This window comes from Schistocerca serialis, chromosome 4 (genome assembly GCF_023864345.2).
Source record: "Schistocerca serialis cubense isolate TAMUIC-IGC-003099 chromosome 4, iqSchSeri2.2, whole genome shotgun sequence".
Lineage (NCBI taxonomy): Eukaryota > Metazoa > Arthropoda > Insecta > Orthoptera > Acrididae > Schistocerca > Schistocerca serialis.
Genome location: NC_064641.1, coordinates 124,927,469 through 124,952,053, shown reverse-complemented (window position 1 = coordinate 124,952,053; position 24,585 = coordinate 124,927,469). Strand labels below are relative to the sequence as shown.

At 37.4% G+C, this 24,585-nt stretch overlaps 1 protein-coding gene across 3 annotated transcripts in view; it reads right to left on the bottom strand.

Moving 5' to 3' along the window:
• The window catches only part of LOC126473911 (ubiquitin carboxyl-terminal hydrolase 36), a 37,000-nt gene extending 13,264 nt beyond the window's left edge, over nucleotides 1–23,736 (bottom strand). The window contains exons 1-11 of one of the 3 annotated variants that reach the window (XM_050101257.1): nucleotides 23,619–23,736; nucleotides 22,968–23,236; nucleotides 22,728–22,888; nucleotides 21,450–21,522; nucleotides 16,569–16,682; nucleotides 16,243–16,351; nucleotides 11,067–11,134; nucleotides 8,958–9,189; nucleotides 6,431–6,653; nucleotides 2,563–2,731; nucleotides 586–805 (exon numbers count right to left, since the gene is read on the bottom strand). In XM_050101257.1, the coding sequence (XP_049957214.1) occupies nucleotides 586–805; nucleotides 2,563–2,731; nucleotides 6,431–6,653; nucleotides 8,958–9,189; nucleotides 11,067–11,134; nucleotides 16,243–16,351; nucleotides 16,569–16,682; nucleotides 21,450–21,522; nucleotides 22,728–22,888; nucleotides 22,968–23,217 (1,619 nt within the window). In that variant the 5' untranslated portion in view covers nucleotides 23,218–23,236; nucleotides 23,619–23,736. Of the gene's footprint in view, nucleotides 1–585; nucleotides 806–2,562; nucleotides 2,732–6,430; nucleotides 6,654–8,957; nucleotides 9,190–11,066; nucleotides 11,135–16,242; nucleotides 16,352–16,568; nucleotides 16,683–21,449; nucleotides 21,523–22,727; nucleotides 22,889–22,967; nucleotides 23,237–23,547 lie in introns of all 3 variants that reach the window. The other 2 variants (XM_050101259.1, XM_050101258.1) reach the window with 2 other exon arrangements.
• Between the last annotated feature and the right edge of the window lie 849 nt (nucleotides 23,737–24,585).

Sequence of the window (24,585 nt, the reverse complement as noted above, 5' to 3'; positions counted from 1 at the left end):
AGCCTCATTAACTATTTTCCCCAGATGTGGCAGTGTTCGGTTACAGAGGGACTGAAGTGCTTGGTGAGGTTTGAGTCAGAGTATGTATATACTCCAAAAAGAGGGGCCATTGCATTTCACAAAGCTGTGTGTTGCCTACTAATTATTTCTTTTATGCGTTACAAAAAACGAAAAAGGAACATAAATTGTAACGCTTGATTCAAATGCAGAATACAGACAATGACATTAAGGAAAAAAGATTTAGTGATCTTATTTCAAAGACTTCCATGATGATAAGTGGCATATGCAAACCACTCGACCTAACTATAACTATGATGAACATTAAATAACTATTAAAAAGAAAAAATCAAATAGACTCCAGCATGAACAATACACAATAGAAAGGAAAACTAAAAGTCGTTGATGTTGTAAGCATATACTATATAAGTTTTGTTCTCTTGACAAAACTCTGTTGTGAAATGAAAACTACATCTATGTATGCAGTTAATTTCCACATTTACTAAAAACGACACACAAGTAATGAATACTTGTTTACAAATGAAACAAAATGTATTGCCAATTGAGTGATTATTTCTGGATACATACCTTTCTTTCAAGGATGATGGAGCTGGACTAGATACATTATTTATGGCAATGGGGGCTTCCGTTTTTGTGACTTTCACAGGGCTTTTAACAGGGGACAGTTTGCTTGTAACAGGGGCTGCTGGCTTGTGGTTATTTAACAGGCCATTAGTCTGAGATGCTGCCTTTACACTTGTAGGAATCATTGCAGGGCTAACGAGCCGTTGTAAGTTTGTCTTGTAGCCTAAAAAATGGAAAGAGTACTTGGTATATGTTTTGCCTACTCAGTACAAACAACAAAAGTAAGATAATACGGGGTGTTCAAAAAGTCTCTCCTCAGTGCCGTATGATTGTTAGCCGTGTGTGCCATATGACTGTTCACCTGCCTGGGTTACTTTCCTTCAAGTGGACTCTCCCAACATTCCATTGTTTCATTTATCTCAGCCAGCATCAGTAGTATCATTGGTGGGTGTTGTTACGTGTTGACGTGAATGTTTAAGTTCAGTTCTTTTATTTGTTTGTTTTGTTTTTGTCAGTATTAAAAAGCTAACCATTGAAGAACGTGTGTTTTTAGTCGAACAAGTGTTCGAAGCTGGCAGTAAATACACAAATTCAGTTCGTTAAACATTTAATTCAGTTTTGCCGAAGACAACATTCCCACATTGTGATACAGTGCAAGATTTGATTAACAAATTTCGAAGTACAGGTTCAGTGACAGACGCACCGAGCAGTGGTCATCCTAGAGTTTTGTCTGAGGATAAACTACGCGATATTTCCGATAAAAGCCCACGAGTCCGACCAAGTCAGTAAGAAAACTTGCCCAGGAAATCGATGTTAGTGTCACACAGCTGTAAGGAAAAAATAAGAACTTTTCCCATACAAAGTGACAGTTGTGCAAAAACTGAAAAATACTGATCATGGCAAGAAACTGCATTATTGTCAATTGTTCAAAAATTTCGCTCAACAAAATGGAAGGGATATTCTTAATGAAACGTTTTTCACTGATGAGGCATGGTTTCATTTATCTGGGTACATGAACTCGCAAAATTCACGTATGTGGAGTACTGCACATCCATTGTGTATTCATGAGGAACAACTTCATTCTGTGAAAATAGGAGTCTGGATTGCAATTTCTAAATGTTGGATTGTGGGTCCCATATTTTTCAATGAAACAATAAACGCACAATGATACTGCAGAGAGTTTCATTTCGGTATATTCACTGCGGCATACGGCACATGCAGCAAACAATCATACGGCAGTGCGGAGAGACTTTTTGAACACCCCATATAATGAAATGTATACTATTTTCTTATGCCATTTTAGCTTCTGTTGTTTCACACTGGCAAAGTGTAATTTGATCAGTTTTCATAATTTATGACATAGTATAATGAAAAATATACAGCCAATAATCTATTAAACAAGAAAAGGTGCAGAGTCAAAAAATCTGCACTTATCCCTGGTGGAAGTTATTATAGATTAATTTACGATGGTGTCACACATTAACATTCCTCAAGGGGAGAAGTTTTACTGCCACATTTGTAAAGCAGGCACTTTAAAAAAAAATTGAATTAATATGTGCAATGTTTTCTGACCACTAAGATTGATGACAAACTGTATGGACAGCCAAATGCTTAAAATTTATAATTTCTCAAACTGTAAAAGAAATATAAGCTTCTTAGTTAAAAAAATGTGTGTAATATTTATAAGAACAGTTCAGCTGACTGTGAAATCCCTTAAATTCAATGTGATCAGTGACAAACTCAGAAATGGCTACATAGAACTTGTCCTTATTGAAACCAGATTCATGTAATAGTTTAAGTTGCTACTACATGAAAATGTTTTATTTTGTTCATTGCACTTTCAAGGTAAAACTTATCAATTTATAAACTGTGTTTATATTTTTACAGTTTTAGTAATGTAATGCAGCAATGAGAACAGATTATGTGACTTTTCAAAGCAATTGATTGCACAGTGTACAAATACAGAGCTTATCTACTGACCTGTACTTCCATTTGTAAGAGTGTTTTGTGATGTCACAGAAGTAACTGTTGCAGGTTTTGTAGACACTGCAGGCTGTGTCTGAGGTATATTTGCTTCAGATTTATCCATTTCATAGATGATTATGTATGCATTCATATCAAGAACTGAATTTAGTGATATAGGTCTTACCTGAAATAAATAAAAATAATATCAGTAATAATCAACATCATAATCATAATAAAAATGGTGTACATCTAATAATCAACGTCAAAGTATTTTATAGTTATTTTTCGATTTCTTTGACAGGGCCAGATTAAGGACTCTACACATATTCGTAACAGTACAGCAACTGAAAGTACCGACCAAGAAAATAACTTTTCTAAGCACCATTTCTGTTGTATGAAGTGGAGCAGTTAAACATATGTAATAATTTCAGTTTTCCAGCTCCAATCTAAATAGTTCAGAAGCTGCATTACTGCTAAAATTATCTGTTTAATACAATTACAGAACAAGGCCACTGTAATTCGGCTGGAACGTTGGTTTTACAGTTTATAATTATTGAATTTTACACAATGATGCAGTACAAAACCCAGAAGAATTTTATTCATCAAGATGGTTCTCTTCCTTCTATCTGCCAAAAGCGGACTTTGGCATTTCTTACACAAGTTTATCGCCACACCTTACTCACATACACAAACTGAATTAAAATCTTCAATTGATATCACAAAAGCAAAGAAATATTTGGAAAGAATTAAGGAAAGGGTTAAGAAAGGAATATTGTGGTGCAACATCCAACCAACACCGAGTTAAATACACAGCATGTACTGTGGTAGGCAAGTATGGGGAGGGAAATTGCTAGGATCCTTTTTAAAGGGACCATCATCCTGGCATTTAACTTAAGAGATTGAAGTCATTCTCACAAGGTATATGTTTCTCATCATGAAGCACATGCATCATGGTTACTGCACGCTCTGCATCAACCTGCTTCATCGCACAGAACATGCTCCTCAGCATTCTCCGGTAGCAGTCTGGGGCACTTGGTGCATAAATTGCACAGTTTCTTTACAAAAATGGATGTGCATAAAATAGCTGTGTTAAATCTGTTAATGCTTGTCAAACAAAAGCAGAGGCAATCACGAATTAGATTCTGCAATTGTCGAATAATGCTGTACAATTATCTTACATATGTACTAGTAAAAGTTATTTGTTAACTCAACTGAATGTTCATACCTTTTTCAGTTTTAAATGGAATGCAGTTATAGGGCCTAATGTCAGTTTGGGTATGCATAGTATCCATATTCTCGATGTTGCACTGACTGCCATCACTCTGAAGTAACGTACTTCAGCAAACTGATTTTAAGACCAAGATTCATTTTGTAATTTCATATGAATGACAGTTGATATACAGTGTGGTTGTAATTAAGCTTTCCCTTTTAACACGTTATAACATGAAAACTAACTACCGTACGAGTCCTAAACTTGGTAGCATTAACTACCGTACGAGTCCTAAACTTGGTAGCATTAACTACCGTACGAGTCCTAAACTTGGTAGCATTAACTACCGTACGAGTCCTAAACTTGGTAGCATTAACTACCGTACGAGTCCTAAACTTGGTAGCATTAATGTCAAGAAATACTGTGGAATCAATTCAATTGAAACACTTTTAATGTGCTGCTACAGAACCATTATTGCTACAAATGGGGCTCATATGATGCCCATCAATATTCAGAAGAGTCTGAAACGCAGCACAGCAGAACGATGCATGTCCATAGGTATGCTTGGCTACCTCTCTTGGTATGCTACGCTTCAGATCAGCATGTGTGAATGTTCCCCTAGTAAACTCTGCCCTTCAGGTTGCCCCACAACCAGAAATCATAGAGACTGAGATCAGGTTATCGTGTCAGCCAATCATTTGGAAACCATTGGCTGATAATTCGATCGTTCTCAAATGTGTTTTGGAGAAGCAAGTCAACTTTATGAGCGATGTGCGGTGGAGCCCCACCTTGCAAGAAAACTGCTGTCTTTCTCCTGTAGGGTGGGTATCACCTGCTGGCAAAGCATATATCAGTAACGCTGGCCAGTCACACTGCACGTCTTTGGTCCTCCAGTGCCAGCCTGTTCGAAACAGAATTGATCAATGATGAACGTAGCCTTTAAGCCACACCATACAGTGACACATTCACCATACAGAGGAACTTCATGCATAGTGATCGGAGGTGAAGATACCCCAACTCGGCAATTGTGTGTGTTCACCTCACCCGTCAGAGGAAAATGAGGTCGGTCTGTCCATTGAATGGTCCAGGGCCAGCCCTCATCAACTTCAATCCTCGCGAGTGAAGTCAGCACATCACTGTGCATCCTGTGGTGCAAGCTGCTGTACGATACGGATCTTGTACAGATACCATTTGAGAATGGCACAAAGCACCTTCTGTACAGTGGACCATGAGATGTTCAACTGTCGTGACACAGCATGAGCACTGCCTGACGATTAGGAATAGTGCGCCTGTGGTGCAACTGGTTGTCAGGCTCTTCTCAGAGCAACACCCAGTTCTCCAGTTGATTCATACTATTTCTTCATCATGATCCGCACAACACGTGGAGAAAGACGACACTTCCGTAATACTTTCGCCGGCAATATTCTCTAAGTGCAGCTGCAGCATTACTGTTTTTGATAAGAGAGCTTCACCAATAATGCCCTGCTCCTTTAGTCCAAGCTCATGTTGACACGTCAAGAAGTGCACTGCAACTGTCAAGTGTGTGAGCCTATGGCTCATGATGACTGATCACAGCACCTGGTGGCCACGATGGGAGCTGGACAGTGGCACTGTGATGCATGGAAATCATGCACCCCATACTCTGGACATTATTGCTACCAAGTTTGGTACTCATACAGTAATTAGGTTCGTGTTATAATGTGTTAAATAGGGAAAGTTTAATTATAATCACCCATATATATGGCTGAAGATTAAAACAGTGATCCAGGAGGTGGAGAATGAATTTCATTTATTTCCGCCAATGATGGCAAAACTTTTGGTCCTTCGACTACCGGTTTTGGTCAGCAAGACTATATTCCGATACGCAGCAAAACAGGAGAAATGAAATAAAACTAGAGAACAGAATACATCTTAAAACAATAAAATATGTCATAATGAAAAATTACTACTTTCATGGATGTGAAAACATGCACTTAAAATATGACACGGCATACATGTTTTATAACCTGTCCCAATATAGCCATAGTGCATCATCACAAAATACATATCTAAAATACTGGGCCACAGTTTTGCAGACTCATACTATATCTGTAGGAAAGTTCAGGCAGAATGAAAAATAGCTGCCAATACTTCTGCTATTTGGTGAGTGGTCCCCTTTACTCCTAAAATATTTTCAGAGAAAGGGCTCAGAAATATTTACACAGACTACGCATGTTCTTTGGGGAATACAGTGACCATCCACAATAAGAAATTCAATTGTATTTTTCACCCTCAGGTAATACAAATAATATTACAATCAGCTGCATCTTCTTGAGAACAATGGGTAACATATTAAAGTTCAGTAGTAGTGCATGGCAGTTAGTTTGGTTTTCTAATTTAGTTACCTAGTATTTTACTGTATTTTCCTCTCTCTTTAAACAGATATGACAATTTTCCAGGAAATCAGAATCAGTTACCAACTACTATTTGTGTGAGCTGAGGTTGAAAAATACAATAAAATGAATTAGTAAAGTAAAGGGACAAAGATGACCAGACAGGGACAATTTATTAGTGTCTATATGTTTTTACCTATTACCCACTTGTAAACTTAAGTCTGTTCTACATGTAGTTGGTTACTGACTGATAGGGAATTATTCTATTCATTACAAATGTCAGTGCAACTGTTTCACTTACTGAGCTGTCATCAAATTGGTACCAGTGACCAGTGGATGTCTGGGCAACAGCTGTGTAGTGACCACAGTTTACAGATGAGCCCATGTGGAGAACAAGTGATGTCAATCTGTAAGTCAAAGGCTGTCCTCCACGGTACTGTGACTGTGGACAGAGGTACCTGGTGAGATCCAACCGCTGAGGAAATTCAACATGCTTATTCAATTTAGCACCCAACATGCTGAACCTACAAGAGAGCAACAAAAATTCAATTTCAAACACATATGTTTGATATTAGAAAATTCACATTACATACGTAAAAAGTGAGCTTAATTTTAAGGAATACAGCCTGCTTTATTTTACATGTAAACACAATGGTAAATCTGTTACCAAGAGAGAAATCATATGTAAAATGTTTAGTTAATACTGAGATCTTACTGTGGAAATTCCAGGTTGGAATATCAGCAATGTAGGAAAAAAATAGATTGTACTTACCACAAAGATGACAGGCACAATTAAAAGGCACTTACACATAAGCTTCCAGCCATAGCCTTGCTCAGAAAAAGCGAAACACACATTATTATTCACACAAGCAAGCACACATGACCACCAGCTCCAGCAGCTTGGACAAGACTGTCACGTGGAATAGGAGCAGCAATATGGAGGGTGTGGGTAAGAGGAAGGGACAGCAGTGTACAGGAAGGGGGAGAGGAATGCTGTCTGGTGGAGTGTGCAGTGATTAGACTGCCAACAGGCACAGCATCAGGAAGTTGTGGGGCAGAAAGATGGGGAAAAAAGGAGAGGAAGAGGGAAAGATGGGAGGCCATATTGGTAGAAGGCGGCACACAAAGATGGTGGGAGACAAGAAATGGGAGGAGAGTGATAGGACAGAGGTGTGGAAAGTTTTGGGTGGAGAGTGTAGGGAAAGTACACTACTGTACGTTGAGGCTAGGATAGTTACAAGAGTGGAGAATGTGTTTTAAGGATGACTCCCATCTGGACAGTTCGGAAAAAATGGCAGTGGAGGTGACCATCAAGATGGCTCGGGTAGTTAGGCAACCATTAAAATCAAGCATGTTATGTTCAGCTACATGTTGTGCCACAGGGTGGTCTACTTTGTTCTTTGCCACACTGAACGGCATATCTGCTGTGACAAGAACTGCCTTGCCTAGTATGCTGAGGGTCTCACCAAGGCATTCACAGACAAGCACTACCCCAGACAAACCTGCAAACAGATCTCTCGTGCCATTTTCCATCACACAAACAATCCTACCAATACCCCCAAGAGCCAGCCACAAAGGAGAGCCACATCCTTTAGCAGGGCTTTGATTATCTATCATCATGCACTGAAATTATGGACATCCTACCAAAGATCCTTCCCAACCCTCCCAAAGTGATGTTCTGTTGCCTACCCAACCTCCACAACATTTTAGCCCATCCCCATGCCACTCCCAGTCCCAACCCCTTGCCACAAGGATCATAGCCCTGTGGAAGATCAAAGTGCAAGACCTGCCCAATCCATCCACTCCACACTTCCAGACTTGTCACATGCTTATCGTACCCTATCAGAGGCCGGGCCACCTGTGAAATCAGTCAGGTCACATATCAGCTCTGCTGCAATCATTGAACAGATTTTTTATATTGGTATATCTACTAACCAGCTGTCCACTAGGAAGAACAGCAACCGCTAAGCTTTGACCCTGCTCCCATAATTATCCCAGCCTCAACCTAAGGTAGCATACTGCCCCACACCTTCCAACCAACAGTTCCTACTCCTTCTGCCCCATCACCTCCTCCTCCGTCTTGTCTCCCACCCTCGTTGTGTATCTCGCCCTCTGTCAAAGTACCCGCCCATGTGCCCCCCCCCCCCCCCCCCAACCATCACCACCCTGCCCCTCAATCTCCCGAAGCAGTGCCTGCTGGCAGTTTAGTCTCTGTCTGTCCGCCAGAGAGCACTCCCCCACCCAGACTGCTGCTCCCATTACATGTGACAGAAACATTCTGGTCTGAGCTGCCGTATATGGCGGTTACGTGTACGTGAGGCATGCATGTTTGTATGAATGAATGGTATACATTTCTCTTTCCTTTTCTGGCAAAGGCTGCAGCCAAAAGCTTATGTGTAAGTGTCTTAACTATACGTGTCTGCAACTTAAAATGTCATCTTTATGTTAAGTAGCAATCTATCTTTTCCTACATTGGAGATCCTCTTACAATGATATACAATGTGATACAATTTAAGCACTTCTATATCCCCACAGTTTATTATAATATTTAACTAATTACTAATGCCGATACTTCAGAAAAAAAGACAAAAAAAGTAGTCCCGCTAAACGGCAAAATCTAAGAACACATCTGAACAGTTTTAATACTGAACATTTTCTTTGAAGGCCCAAATTAGTGTTTACCTTTGGGTAACAAAACTTCCAACATTATCAGAAAAGTAGGGGTCACTGATTTGTAAGACTCATCATGACCACATGCATATCACACAATCATTTCATTGCAGTTTTGTTGAAGTAACAACAAAACGGCAGATAATAGATGTATTTACCTTTTAAGTTGTATGCAGAGGACCATTGGAGGTTTCTCAAGAGAAAATTTCTTGTTTGCAGGTACCTTCCGATGACATCTTTCACATCTATAAGCATCATCACCCTCCAGCCTCTCGTGTGTAAAATATGCAGAGAGAGCATCCTCCAACGTGCTGGCCCTCCGTATATCCAGGAGGAGGTCCTGAAAGTGCTGGAATGTTGTGGAAACTGCACGGCACTGCAAGCATGTCACTGTAAAGACACAGATATATATTACGAAGGTTCAGTTTATCATTTATTTATAATACAACAAAAACTAGTAATATGCATAAGAACTACTAAACACAAATACCGTATAGTATTAAAACAACAGTTAAGCTGTCCACGTTGAATAGAACTTTTACTGCAATTTAATATTGATCATAAAACAAGCGATCCCAAGAAATGAAATAGCTATTCAGTGATTCAGCTGGTTTATATAATCCATCATGTGTTACCAGTAATATTTTTTCTCTTTAGTTACTGGTGAGCATGAAATTTTGCTCTCATTTTGTGATGATACTGGGTTTTATTTTTACACTGACATGGCCCAAGGAAAAAAAGCACATCACTATGGTGCTTAGCATATTTCTTATGTCCACTTCAGTCTGGGTTAAAGCCAACAACAGTGAAAACCTAAACATGTAACAACCAAAAAAGTATGGTCAACATGGAAGATGATTTATCCTTCAACAAAATTTTGGCTGTGGATATTTAAAATAAAAAAAATTAAAAAGAAACACTGGTTATTTAGTGATTGAGACTGTCACTGTTTACAGTTACTGACTGGCATTGGATACTTATAACTTGTGTGTGTGTGTGTGTGTGTGTGTGTGTGTGTGTGGTTTGGGAACTCTTTCTGGCTAGTAATGAGGAATGTATTACACAGATTTACAGAGACTTTGCAATTAAATTTCATTCACAAGTGTTGATGCTCCGCAGATCTTCCGGCATTTCACTAATTATATGGCGCTGCAACTTCCCAATACACAACAGCATCAAAGAGATGCATCGTTACCTGCAAGGTCATTAATATCTGTTGTTAACAATACTGTCCTACAACAGTTTCTTGGGTTAAAACAAAACCAACATTTCCATCTCATAATTTCATCCAGTTAAAAACAATGTGCTTGTAAGTCTTCAATCCAATCACAAAGCTGGTCTGATATTTCTTAAGTTCATACTTTGTTCACTTAAAGACAGTGTGGAAGTAATGAATGCTTTCTGTTGAAATATACAGATAAACCTAAGTCGAGGAATACAACTACAACCCATGTGCCATTACCTACTTTCTCCTATACCCCCTGGACAAACAGTTATCTACTTTTGCCAGATCACTCTTTGCAGAATAACTTAATTCCTACAGTGGAGATTTATGAACTACAAAAATTTCATTAATATGCAAACATATGATGTTTAAATAGATCTACAGCATATCTATGTTGGTAATATACGCCTTCTTGATATCCCTGAAAGGTGAAAATCATGTAAACCGAGAAAGAGGTAGTAACATCCATATGACAGCTAACTTAATAAGAAGTTTATCCTCAGAATGAGAAAGAATTATAATCAGTTAGGCGCTAAGTATTTCGCCTTGTCATAATCTCATTTCCAAAGTGTCCCAAAAGCTACTGTCTCTGAGAATCTGACAACTTACGTTGTCTCTACAGCAAATGGTACAGTGTCATAAAATTATCTACGTTTCATTTGAGTTTCATTTTAATGATACATTTACATACATACGAAATTAAAGCATCATAAAGCTTATTACTTTCTTACTCACAATTATTATTATTCTTTTATTTTAAATTTTCCTTTAATTATTTTCCTGTTCGTAAACAGCAGAGAACAAAGTTTATACGAGCACTAATAAAGCACAAGGTTTTCAAATGTTCCTGTCGTGTTTAGCTCAGAATGGAAATTCAACTACGTAACTGGAACTAAACAGATTAGGAGTTTACTTTCTGTCTGCTTTGCTCTTTGCCTCAGAATAACTTCTCACTCAATCGTTCTAATAATATCAGTTTCCTATGTTTTCATTTCTGTACAAATAATGCAAATACAGGATATATAATATAAAGAAGTTATACCTTCTGATCGAATGTAGCCACCAAATATTTGATTCAATGGAGTTGTTTCTTTGCTGTAGTTGTCCAACCTAAAACAACACACATTCCTTAGAAAGGAAAGGTAATATGAATCACCATATCATAAACTGCAAGTTCTTCAATCTTACTGGAGGAATTATTATACACACAGGATGTATTATCAGCAATGCGCACAAAGTAGATTGCAGAAAAAATTACTTGAGATATTTAAGATTGTCTCAAATGTAATGACAAGGCATTATTAAATTATTTTATTATACTTATCAATTTTGTACATACAACACATTACTCTTGGTAAAGAATGTGCATCATTATTAGTATATTTACTCTGCAATTTATCTGGAATGAAGTATGAGCTACAAAATCTCAATCTTGATGCACATATGGAGGTAAGATCACGTCTCACAGGCTATGGAAGTGGTAATGGTTCATAGTTAGTTACGTGTTCCATTGATCAACAGCACGGAAAAACCATTATGATGTGGAACGTGTCAAATGCACAAGAAATGCACACAGGAAGCAAGTTTTTTTCTTTTCTTGTTTACAATATAGTGTTATATCTAAATATTTGTATTATCTATCCCATTCACTTAAATGGCACAAAATGCATATATTATATCTCCAGATTTATTTACTCATATTCAAGAATTCACCTATGGTATAGAAGGAGTTGTCAAGGAGGTATGATTTCAATTTGTTTTTGAGACTATTACTGCTGTCTGTCACACATTTTATTTCGTCTGGTAATTTATCAAAAAGTTCTATAGCAGCATATTTTACTCCTTTCTGTGCCAAAGATAGGTTAAGTATAGTATAGTGTAAGTCTTTCTTTTTTCTGGTATTGTAATCATGAATGTCGTCGTTGATTTTAAACTGGTCCATGTTGTAGAGAAAAAATTTCATTACTGAGTGAATGTACTGTGAAGCAGTTGTAAGAATTCCTAACCTTTTAAACAGATGCCTACAAGATGTGCGACCATGAACCCCACACATTATTTTAACTACTTTCATTTGAGCAGTGAATACCTTTTGCCTAAGTGTTGAGTTGCCCCAGAATATTATTCCGTATGGCATCAGAGAGTGGAAGTATGCAAAGTATGCTAGCTTACTAATTTCTACATCCTCAAAATTGGCAATTATTCTGACTGCAAAAGTTGCTGAGCCTAGTCGCTTTAGGAGATCCAAAATATGAATTTTCCAATTAAGATCCTCATCTATATGTTCACCAAAAAACTTAGCATGCTCTACCCTGGCTACTGACTTCTTTTGATGTGTTATGTTTATTGAAGGAATTATACTTTTTGCAGCAGAAAATTGGATGTATTGTGTTTTTTCAAAGTTCAGAGCAAGCCCATTCGCAGAAAACCAATTAGTAATTTTTTCCAAAGACCTTATTCGTATAATTTTCTATCCGACTTTCTTTTACTGAATTAATAATTATGCGTGTATCATCAGCAAACAGTGTCAGTTCAGCATCTTGTTTCACATAAGAAGGGAGATCATTCACATATATCAAGAACAGGAGGGGGACCCATGATCGAACCTTGTGGAACACCTAATGTAATTTCACTCCAGTTAGATGAAGTGGTAAACTCCTTTAAATCACTTGAAGCATATAAAGAGACTTTTTGCTTCTGTTCAGTAGATATGACTTAAACCACTCATATGCTGTTCCATTTATACCATAGAATTGTAGTTTCTCTAACATAATGTCATGGTTCACACAATCAAATGCTTTGGATAAGTCACAGAATATTCCTACTGGTGACATTTTACTATTTAAACACTATTATGTGGACAGTGAAATTGTATATTGCTGTCTCAGTGGAACAGCATTTCTGAAATCCAAACTGTGATTTACTAAGTATCCCATTACTGTTGAGATGGCTAACTACTCTTGAGTACATTACTTTCTCAAAGATTTTTGAAAATGCTGTAAGCAAGCATATTGGCCAGTAATTATTGACATCTGTGGTTTCCCCCTTTTTGTAGAGAGGGGCCAGACAATGGCATATCTTAACCTGTTTGGAAAAATACCCTGAGCCAGTGATGCATTACATATGTGACTCAAAACATCAGCTGTAATTGCTCCACATTGTTTCAATAACTTGTTAGAGATGTAATCTACTCCAACAGAACATTTATTTTTCAAAGATTTAATAATTTTCCTTATTTCACAAGAGGTTGTTAGATGAAGCTTAATCTGACTAAAATTTTTCAAAACTGACTCTTCCATGTACTGCCTGGCTTTTTCTTGAACTATTCTCACCAATTTTTTCTCCTACACTTAAGAAGTGATTGTTAACATTCCATATTGATTTGATTTTATTGCTGAGTTGTTAATTTCTTCTCTAACATATATATTTCTTGATTTCCTTACAACTTTTCTTATTATTGTAAAATAATTTTTATAGTGTAAAACTACTTCTGGATCTTTACTAGTTCTTGCTGTCTCATATAGTTTTCTTTTTCTTTCTAAAGACACTTTAACACCTGTAGTAATCCAAGGTTTCTTTGAAAAGTTTGTGGTGTTACATTTAGCAATTGTCTTTGGATAACAATGTACAAAAAAGGATATAAATTTATCACAAAATATGCTGCCTTTATCATTAGCATTTGGCTCATTATATACATCTTCCCAGTTTACATTTCCTAAACTATCTATAGATACCGGATTGAGCGCCCTCACACTTTACTTGATGGTTTCTGAAGTGTACACCCTGTTAGGTTTTGTAAGTTAATCAGTTGTGCATCATGGTCAGATAATCCATTTACCACAGGGAAAGTGTGTGTTTGTTCTACATCCTCTTGCTGTACAAATACATTATCTATTAGAGTAATACTGTCCTGAGCTGTACGTGTAGGGAAATTGATCATTGATTCTAAGTTATATGTTGTTAACAACACTTTCAGTTCACTTTTCCTATCAGAACTGCTTAGAAAGTTAACACTGAAATCACCACAGATTAATAACTACTTCTTTTTGTCTGACAGACAGCATAATAGGGAGTCAAACTTTTTTATGAATAGCTCCCTATCTCCTAGTGGAGACCTGTACACTGTTACTAATATCAACACTACATTATCTAGCTGAAGTTCACATGCACAAACCTCAAAAGTGTTGATCAACACAAAATTTGCTTACTTCAACAGTTCTGTATTTATACCCTTAGTTTATGAAAATGGCAACTCTTCCTTTATTCATACTAGATCTACAAGTGTAAGATGCTAAATTATACCTATTTATACTGGCATTTTCCATCCCCACAGTTTCATGGTGCTCAGATGGACAAAGTATATCAATCTCATTCTCATTTTTGAGATCATCTAAATACATTATCAGCTCTACTTTATTTTTCATTCCCTTGATATTTTGGTGAAGTAAGTTGATACCACTCTTAGCTTTATCCCTATTTGCTGCGCATGCAATTTCTTTTCTTCTACTTTCCTTGGTTGTTGTCTGTCTGGAATTTGGCTTTAACCTAACCTGCCTGGTCTCAAATTTCTACGGCAACCACCACACTTGTCACACATGGTTTGATAGTAAAACATAACCAAAAAGCAGAAAATAACTTGTGTGACTGTGGCCCCCCTTACAGTATCTGCTAATAGAGAAGCTAACTTATCTTTCCCCTTCCTATTAAGGTGCAAGGACATGTGTAGTGTAACCCCACCTACCAACAGCATCAACTGGAACAACACTCATGTGAGACTTTGCCGGTGTCTGGAGCATCCTATTCAGCTCAGTGTTAACATGCCTTACAGCAGTGTTTACCCAGGGCTGATCATGGCACTGAAAGACCTCCACAAAGCCCACATTCATGTGCCCAGTTTCTGCTCCTATTTTGTCCAGATAACTCCTAATACTGTATCTTGGATTCATAGCCAGGCTGTTTCCTGTTCCCCAACTATAATTACGTGATCTTCCTTCTGAAAGTCCTTGCATAGCTGACCTAAGTTTTCTGTCACCTGGCTAAGGCTAGCACTTGGTTTCACAAAACTTGTGACCTGGTACTCTGTCCCTAATTTCTCCTGAAGCTGTTAGCCCACACCCCTCCCATGACTGCTACCTATAAAGCAGCATTTTTCTTTTCCTATTCTGGTTTGATCCTGACCCGTCTTTTTTCTTAAGCTAGTATTCTGCTTCAACTTACATTCAACTACATCTTAATGAGGCCCTTCCTCCACTACTTCAGATAGCAACCCAAACTGATTTGCTAACTGAATTTCAGAAGTTTTATCAATTGTTTCCTTTTTCACCCTTTGCTTGCTACCTCTTCCCAGCATCCAGAGTCCTTTACCTCCCTTAGCTTACATAATTCCAAATTTGTGATTTCTAATTCAGCCTTAAGGGCACAAATCTTTGCCTCCTGTTCCACAATTTTTCTGTCCTTTCTACATAACCTACACTGCCATGGAAGAACCTCATTATCTATCCTCGTTTCCTCTCCGTTGCACTCGCCCCCAATGAAACCACAACCTACAGTCTATACAGAACACATACAAAATTTACACCTAAGTATGTAAACAAACTTGTGACTGCCGGCCTTTACGAAATACTACCTTTTCAATGTAATTATGTTTAGAAAAGCGAAACCTTCAATAGATAGATTAGATAAGAAGTAAATGCATTAGTCTAAAATGTAATATTAACTAAATTAGCTCTAATTTCAATATTAATCGCTTAACTTAGTGAGAGCTTCGTACACGCGCGTCCGCCTGGCTGCAGGGCTGCCAACTAATAGTAGAGGAATGCTGTGAAACCAATGCAGCCAGGCGAAAACATGATGGAAGTGCAGTGGGGATAATATGAGAAAGGGCAGGGAGTGTGGGACAGACAGAGATTCTGCTGGGGTGAGGGGAGTAACTATAAATGGTCATCAAATTGCCTTATTTTTTGCTGGAAAGATGTGCTAGACTTGTAAAACTGAATCATTCCATTAATGCAACACATAACTCCTTTTTCTTCAGAGATCTGCATTAATCTCAAATTTATATTCTTTCCTTTTTCATTTTTGTGCAGATTCTTGTTTATACAGCTGCTGAAAATTTGAAAATTGAGGTGCGCATCTTCCATACTCTCATGTATATGATATTGTATACTGCTCTTAACTCATCATTAAACTAACACTGATGCTAAATGGATGTAGATACTTACTTGTAAACCTTATACCGAAGCAAGTATGCCTTCTCCATACTTTCAATGAGGTAACGCATAAACTCATGAGCATCTTCTTGCTGACCTTGATTCATATGTTTGCATATTGCTGCAGAACACAATAATTTTATTAGCCACAGAGTAAACAAACAAACACACAAACAAACACACACACACACACACACACACACACACACACACACAGAGAGAGAGAGAGAGAGAGAGAGAGAGAGAGAGTCTTGTTTTGAAAGACGTGATCAACTCATCAACATTTTTGCACACACTAATTCAAAATGAAGCAAGTCCTGAACATCTGTTTTACTCACTTTTCAGTTTACTGTATATCAGAAGTGGTTTGATGATACCGGCACCTTTATTATGAGACGCTTTCATTGTTTTGTTGAGGGCACAAATAATGCATTCGCTTTGAATGCCGCCATCTAAAATTAAACAAAATAAAATAATTTAGCACATGACTAACAGTAAAACAAAATATTTAATTTCACAGTTACAATATCACTCCCTCTTCTTGTTTTTATCTTTAGAGGGATCTGGGTATCAACAGGGCAAAAAAATTAACTTTTCTTCTTCATTATATGAGAATAAGAAATTTTTCCAGTTTTAAAAATATATTGCACTTGATAACATTTGCACTGTTTCTTATTGGCAGCATATCGAATAAAAGATTAAAAACAGGCCACACCTATTTTACTTTAACGACAATGTATAACAAAAGAAAAAATGTGTTTTTCTCAAGTTTGGATGGTCATCAAATGGCCAAAATGTTTCCGTAGGTTTTCAAGAAGGGGATCACCAGTAACAGAGCTTATCTGTATGCAATTTTAATCTCTCTTGTCATGAATAACGATATAATTGTGTACATCTGCAGAGCGTGACTTCAGTTTTTATTTCTCTGCTTGTGATGTTCACAATAGCAACAGTGAAGAAATGTAATAACAAATCAGAGTAATATAGCAATAAATTGACAGCTGCAGCAATCACCAAGGACACCATGAAGATTTATCTGGTACTGCAAGCTTTCTATGTTAGCAGACTGTATGGGCCACACACATGTAGTTCATAACTGATCATATGGCAATGTTACAAAAACAAGGGTTGGAGTGTTTAGGACATTAACAGAAGCAAATGGCAGCCGGGTTAAGTAAGCTAAGTAAAGACTTTCGTAGGAAGAAAGTTATGTGTGATAAACGCATAAGATGACCTGGCTGTCTTATGTAGTGTGGAATAAACAATTTAACTACTATTATGTGTTAGCAAGAATAATAAATGCTGGAGTGTGCGTAGAACAGAGCAAAACAGTCAGTGTACCACCCTAAAATACCTACAAACCAAAACATGCAGCATACAATGTGCCGAAAAGGGAACGCTTTATGAAGCAAGCAAATGGTGCAGTCACGCGCACAGAATATACCCACATTTCTTCCCTTCCATCATCATGGAAGCAATGAAGCCACTATACAACCATTTCGCATGTTTCAAATTACTTGGTAAGTGTCTACATGGCTGTATGCACAACTCTAACAAAAGCTTCAACAGGTGTCTATGGAACTGAATATCAAGAACTTGTCTTTGTTAGTTGGAAACTTCTGAAAATACTGGATGAAATAATATATTCTCATGATGGTGTGAAAGTAGGAGTAAGAATGATTAATACTTTAGGCATTCAGCCAGGAACAAACATGATAATAGCTTTGATCATGATTGTTCACAAATGGTTGGAGCAGGAAGACCTGCTGAAGCCACTACGAAGGACTTGACAGCAAGAAAGAGACTCATGAGAAAACATGCAGAGATAAAAGAATCAGCTAGTCATCAATAACATACTGAAAGAGCCATATGGTGTGGAAAGTTACAGTGGACTTTTGTTTCTCATGTTCCAGAAAATACATTTTCGATACTTAAGACACCTGGCAGAATTTTGCACAGAGCATAACTTAATCACAGCTAACACTGGGTTTAAGAATCATGAAAGAAGGTTGTATACGTGGAAGAGGTCTGGAGACACTGGAAGGTTTCAGATAGATTATGTAATGGTAAGACAGAGACTTAGGAACAATGTTTTAAATTGTAAGACATTTCCAGTGGCCGATGTGGATTCTGACCACAAGCAATTGGTTATGAACTGTAGATCAAAACTGAAGAAACTGCAAAAAGGCAGCAATTTAAGAAGATGGGACCTGGATTTAAAAAACAGAGATTGTGGAGAGTTTCAGAGAGAGCATTAGGGAACATTTGACAAGAACGGGGGAAGAAATTCAGTAGATGAAGGATGTGTAGCTTTCAGGGATGAAATAGTGAAGGCAGCAGAGGATCAAGTGTGTAAAAAGACGAGGACTAGCAGAAGTCCTTGGGTAACAGAAGAGATATTGAATTTAATTTATGAAAGGAGATAATATACAAATGAAGTAACTGAAGCAGACAAAAAGGAAAACAAAAGTCTCAAAAATGTGGCTGACAGGAAACGCAAAATGGCTAAGCAGGGATGGCTAGAGGACAAATGTATGGATGTAGAGGCATATATCACTAGAGGTAAGATAGATACTGCCTACAGGAAAATTAAAGAAACCTTTGGAGAAAAGAGAACCACTTGTTTGAATATCATGAGCACATATGGAAAACCAGTACTAATCAAAGAAGGGAAAGCACAAAGGTGGAAGAAGTATATAGAGGGTCTACACAAGGGCAATGTACTTGAGGGCAACATTAAGGAGATGGAAGAGGATGTATATGAAGATGAATTGGGAGATATGATACTGTGTGAGGCCACAAGACTAGCCAACATTCCATTAGAACTACTGATAGCCTTGGGAGAGCCAGTCCTGACAAAACTCTACCACTTGGTGAGCAAGATCTATGAGACGTGTGAAATACCCTCAAACTTCAAGAGGAATATAATAATTCCAATCCCAAGGAAAGCAGACATTGACAGGTGTGAACATTACTGAACTATCAGTTTAATAAGTCATGACTGCAAAGTCCTAACATGAATACTTTACAGACATATGGTAAAACAGGTAGAAGCCGACCTCGGGGAAGATCAGTTTGTATTCCATAGAAATGTTGTAACGAGTGAGGCAATATTGGTCCTATTACTTATCTCAGAAGATAGATTAAGGGAAGGCAAACCTACATTTCTGGCATTTGTACACTTACAGAAAGCGTTTGATAATGTTCATTGGAATACTCTCTTTCAAATTCTGAAGGTGGCAGGGTCAAATACAGGGAGCAAAAGGCTATTTACTATTTGTACAAAAACCAGATGGCAGTTATATGAGTGGGGCATAAAAGGGAAGCAGTGGTTGGGAAGGGAATCGGACAGGGTTGTAGCCTCTCCCCGATTTTATTCAGTCTATATATTGAGCAAGCAGTAAAGGAAACAAAAGAAAAAATTGGAGTAGGAATTAAAATCCATGGAGAAGAAATAAAAACTTTGAGGTTTGCTGAAGACATTGTAATTCTGTCGGGGACAGCAAAAGACCTCGAAGAGCAGATGAATGGAATGGACAATGTCTTGAAAGGAGGACATGAGATGATGATCAACAAAAGCAAAACGAGGATACTGGAATATAGTCGAATTAAATCAGGTGATGCTGAGGGAATTAGATTAGGAAATGTGACAATTAACATAGTAGATGAGTTTTGCTATTTGGGGAGCAAAATAACTGATGATGGTCGAAGTAGAAAGGATATAAAATATAGAGTGGCTATGGCAAGGAAAGCGTTTCTGAAGAAGAGAAATTTGTTAATATCAAATATAGATATAAGTGTCAGGAAGTCTCTTCTGAAAGTATTTGTATGGAGTGTAGCCATGTATAAAAGTGAAACATGGACGATAAATATTTTAGACAAGAAGAGAATAGAAGCTTTCGTAATGTGGTGCTACAAAATAATTCTGAAGATTAGAGGGGCAGATCACGTAACTAATGAGAAGGTACTTAACAGAATTGGGGAGAAGAGGAATTTGTGGCACAACTTGACTAGAAGAAGAGATCAGTTGATAGGACATGTTCTGAGACATCAAGGGATCGCCAATTCAGTATAGGAAAGCAGTGTGGAGAGTAAAAATCGTAGAGGGAGACCAAGAGATGAATACACTAAGCAGATTCAGAAGGATGTAGGTTGCAGTAAGTACTTTGAGATGAAAAAGTTTGCACTGGATAGAGTAGCATTCAGAGTTGTGTCAAAACAGTCTCCGGGCTTAAGACCATAACAACAGGACACCTATGTTTTCACAGTGGGTTCAGTTAGACCCACAAAATTTCTCCTGATTTAAGAGTATGATGGTATCCTTGTATTATGACCAGTACTTCCTAGAAAAACGCTGATGTGGGTATATGACATGTTATTGCTGGTGGTAATAAAACAATAATTAGAAGAAACAAATATTTGTTATTTCCTCAGAAATACTCCAAAATCATTGGATGTGGAGTGTAATAAATTCCTATACACATTGAGGGAAGTCTGTCATTCACTGTTGGTGTGAAACTACAACTTCCCAAGTGATAGATCAATGGTAATGTACTCTTATGGTGTGAAATGCCCTATGTTCATCTTCAGGTCCCGTTATCATTCACGTCATGTGCAGTAAATTACTCCTTAAAAGCTTGACTGCTTTTGTGAATCATATTGTGCTTCTAATTAAGATATTAAATGTTATATATAAAAACCCTTCTTAACTGGAGATAGATAGGTCAAGATAAGGGTTTCGTGATAAGTGCCTAACATGATCGTGATGTCTCAAAGTTTTCATGCAATATGTATCCAATATATTCACATATTTCTGTGTATCCAGCCAGGATAATGTCATATTTTATGCACAGTGCTTCAAAAATTAACTTAAGTCAGCTTGTTAATTGGCTGCAAGCAATAGAACTTTATGAAACATGCAGAAGAATGGAACTATGTACTTAACTCAACAGTCAGAAATATAACATATCACATGTACCAGGAAAAGAAAATTATGATACAAACTTATTTCACGAAGCACATTTCACTACATGCTTACAGCAGCAACATTGACAGGTTTTAAATGACTCATATTCCACTATACACTGCCATTTTTATTAATACAAACAAGAAATGTAGAAAATGAGCGACAACCTTAGCTATTACAATGAGAATGAAAATAAGAAAATTACTAAACATAGACCAACTGGTAATGTAAATATTAACTTTAAACAACTTACTTATGGAACATTTTTCAAGATGACCAGAATCACTTTGCAACCAGTTGACTAGAGCGGGAACATGGAATAGTGCCTGAAATGACAAGTATTTTAGTATAATACCCACCACATACAGAAGTTTTGGCCAAAAGTACACTACTTTATTATTACAATAACAAAAAAAAAAAAAAAAAAAATGAAAACTTTGTGTAGAGTTAACGAAGTTGTGACTATGTTTAACAGAGAAATCTAAAACAGAGAAATCACCACTCACTTTATTAGCAATACAAACTGAACAGTTTCAAACTCACCAACTTGCTTTCAAAAGCTGACATAGAACAGGCACACACTCTCTTCCGTGGCTGAGGAAGATCATATGTTCGTGTTCCAATGATGTCAGTTTCTGAAAAAAGAAATTGGTGAATCTGAAAACTAAACACACACTGGCCCTAGTCATGGTGTTCCACTCATTTCTCACTAGTTCATTTGTTGTCATTGGAATGTGATAGTTTGGTTGTGAGTTTGTGAAGCCAATGAATGGGATATTTAAAAAAATCTCTTTGGGGTGACAGACTGATCTCTAGCCTTGCCCATCTGAAAAAAAAGCTGCCAATATCATGTTATAATCACTGTATTGTTTACTATGTTTGACACGTTTCCTATGTCACTCGTCGAAGCTGACACGCCAAATATTCCTCTAAATCTATGTATGGCAAGGTTGACATAGGGTGAGAACTTGACAGTGAATAAAGCAGTAACGCCATATCATACAGCATAAGCTAATGATCTCTTCACTGAAATGTAGTTTATAACAGAGGAGGGAAAAAAGCTCTGTAGGAATAATGCTTCTGTCTGCATCATGACCTACATAATAAGCTTACTTATCATGCATGTTTTCTCAATGTAACTTTCCTACTCTAAGATCGTGTACAGTTAAGGCAAAATGTCAGTTAATGAAAGAGAAAATAATCATAGTAATAATACGAATAAAAGAAAAAAAAAGACATTACTGACTACTTTCCTATAAAATTTGTGTTCACACTTTTCCTAGCACTGACAGCAAAATGCATGACACGCAAACTCCACTTCCATTGGAGTGTTATTATAATGTAAATTTTTAAAATGTGCAAGTAGATTTGAGTTCATCTTTAACATTACGGGGTCAAGTGATCTGTGACATGTCCTTTTGGAAATTTACTTAACACAAATTAAATACTGACGAACATGCCTTACAAAATAGTGCACAAAACGAGCTGATTGTCTACGGTGAAAGACATATGGAAATCTACACTAGCTTACCTGTAATGTGGAATTCAGGTAGCAGGTATTCCCCATATTTATCATCCCTGCTCCAACTGGAAAAGTCCCCCGCCATCCCAGCTGCACTTTTTCCGCTGGGAACAGAGTTCTCTCTGGAGTAGGAAGCACAGCATCTGGCTCAGGCCTCATTTCGTCGCTTACTGTAGGAACAAAACAATAGTAAGCAACTAGAAAGATTTAAAGACTATACTAAGGTTAGTTTGCACTTCCATTACTCACATTTTTTGTTACAGGATTTCAGACAAGTACTGCCATTCGAAATGGGCCCACCAGTGCGTAGCACAGTATATTTTCCCTTCAAAGTATCCAACATAGAAGACTTAAAGGTGCCCGACGACTCATATTCTATATGAGACAGGAGGACATTCGCCGAGGACGCCACTAACCGCTTTTCAAGATCTCCAGTGCGTTCACTTGTTAAGGACAAGCGAAGTGCTGTACTCACTGGATCTCCCCCAGAAGCAGGCATAATATTTTTGAACACATAACTGAAATAGTGAATGGCTTACATTACTATTCATTACATTGAAGATACGGCTTAGAAATGTACCGAAGACTACAAACTTCACAAATTCACAGTGTTTGCCAATACCACAAATCTAATGTAAACACATAAAACAAGAATCGTACATAAAACGATGTATAGATCTTATAAAACTTCCACTAGTTGTTTACAAATAACTCGCTATATTTACAGACACCATTTGAAGTTCAGTTATGAACTATACACACACACTCACTCAACCGCGCCAAACGGTATTACAGCGAAAAACAGCAGTCAGTACAAATTCAAACTAACCCATATGTTACGTCTTCCTAATATAATCACTGTTATTCACACAGAATATTATAAATGTTTAAACTGCTTACATTCAACAAGAAACATAAATGTAAACCGGAACGTGACACATGCCGCTCTATCCGACTATCACGTTTACTACGACACTGAAGCGCTGTACCCATGTGGAATGGAAATATATTTTATATTTAAATGACATAATACTTGCGGATAAATTAACCGTAAGTAACAACTAGAAAATATTTTTTTCATTAAATACAAATTCTGATTTTAACTTATCACATATTGCTAGTGCGTTTTATTTATGTCTTTCAATTGACTACTATTTCTTCTCAGGTCAATATGGACGACCATAGATGAAATGGCGCGGGGCAGCGCTCGCAGTAATTTCCCGTATGCCCCGATTTTCTAATTTATCTTTGGTCAAGGACATATGTCGAGGTTGCTACGGAGTTTTTTCGTGTATAAGATATAATAAGATTTCTGTATGTTGTTTATCTTTGTTTTCGTTCGATGAAGAGTTGGATATCACCTTTAAGAATCCGCAATAAAACGCTCATATTCGTAACTCATATCGTGGCGTGCAGTCTGTGTCAAAACGGTTTTGAAATAATCTTCGTACCGAACCTTAATTCGTAAATAAAAGTTGAAGCGTAACATAACAGAATCATAGTTTGACAACACTGAATCGGAGTTAATCCAACATCCGTGGCGATTCTAAAAAGATGCCTAGTCTGAATCTCACAATTTTATCGTGGCGTGTACTAGTCAAGACATACGTAACTCTCCACCAGTTTAGTCACAGTATTGTTGACCACTTTCGTGGTTTGTAACCATAATCATATACGCACAGAGCAAGGTAGCCCAGATAAAATCACCTACATACTTAGCCTATTTTCCTAGATAACCACGTACGGTTTACACCAGAGTGGGAGTACCATGACCATAACTCTTTCCTTAATTTTGTTGAGAAAAGCTCACAACACAGGCATAGCCTACTTGGCCGTGACAGAGGTGTGCTAATTCTTTTACGGTGTT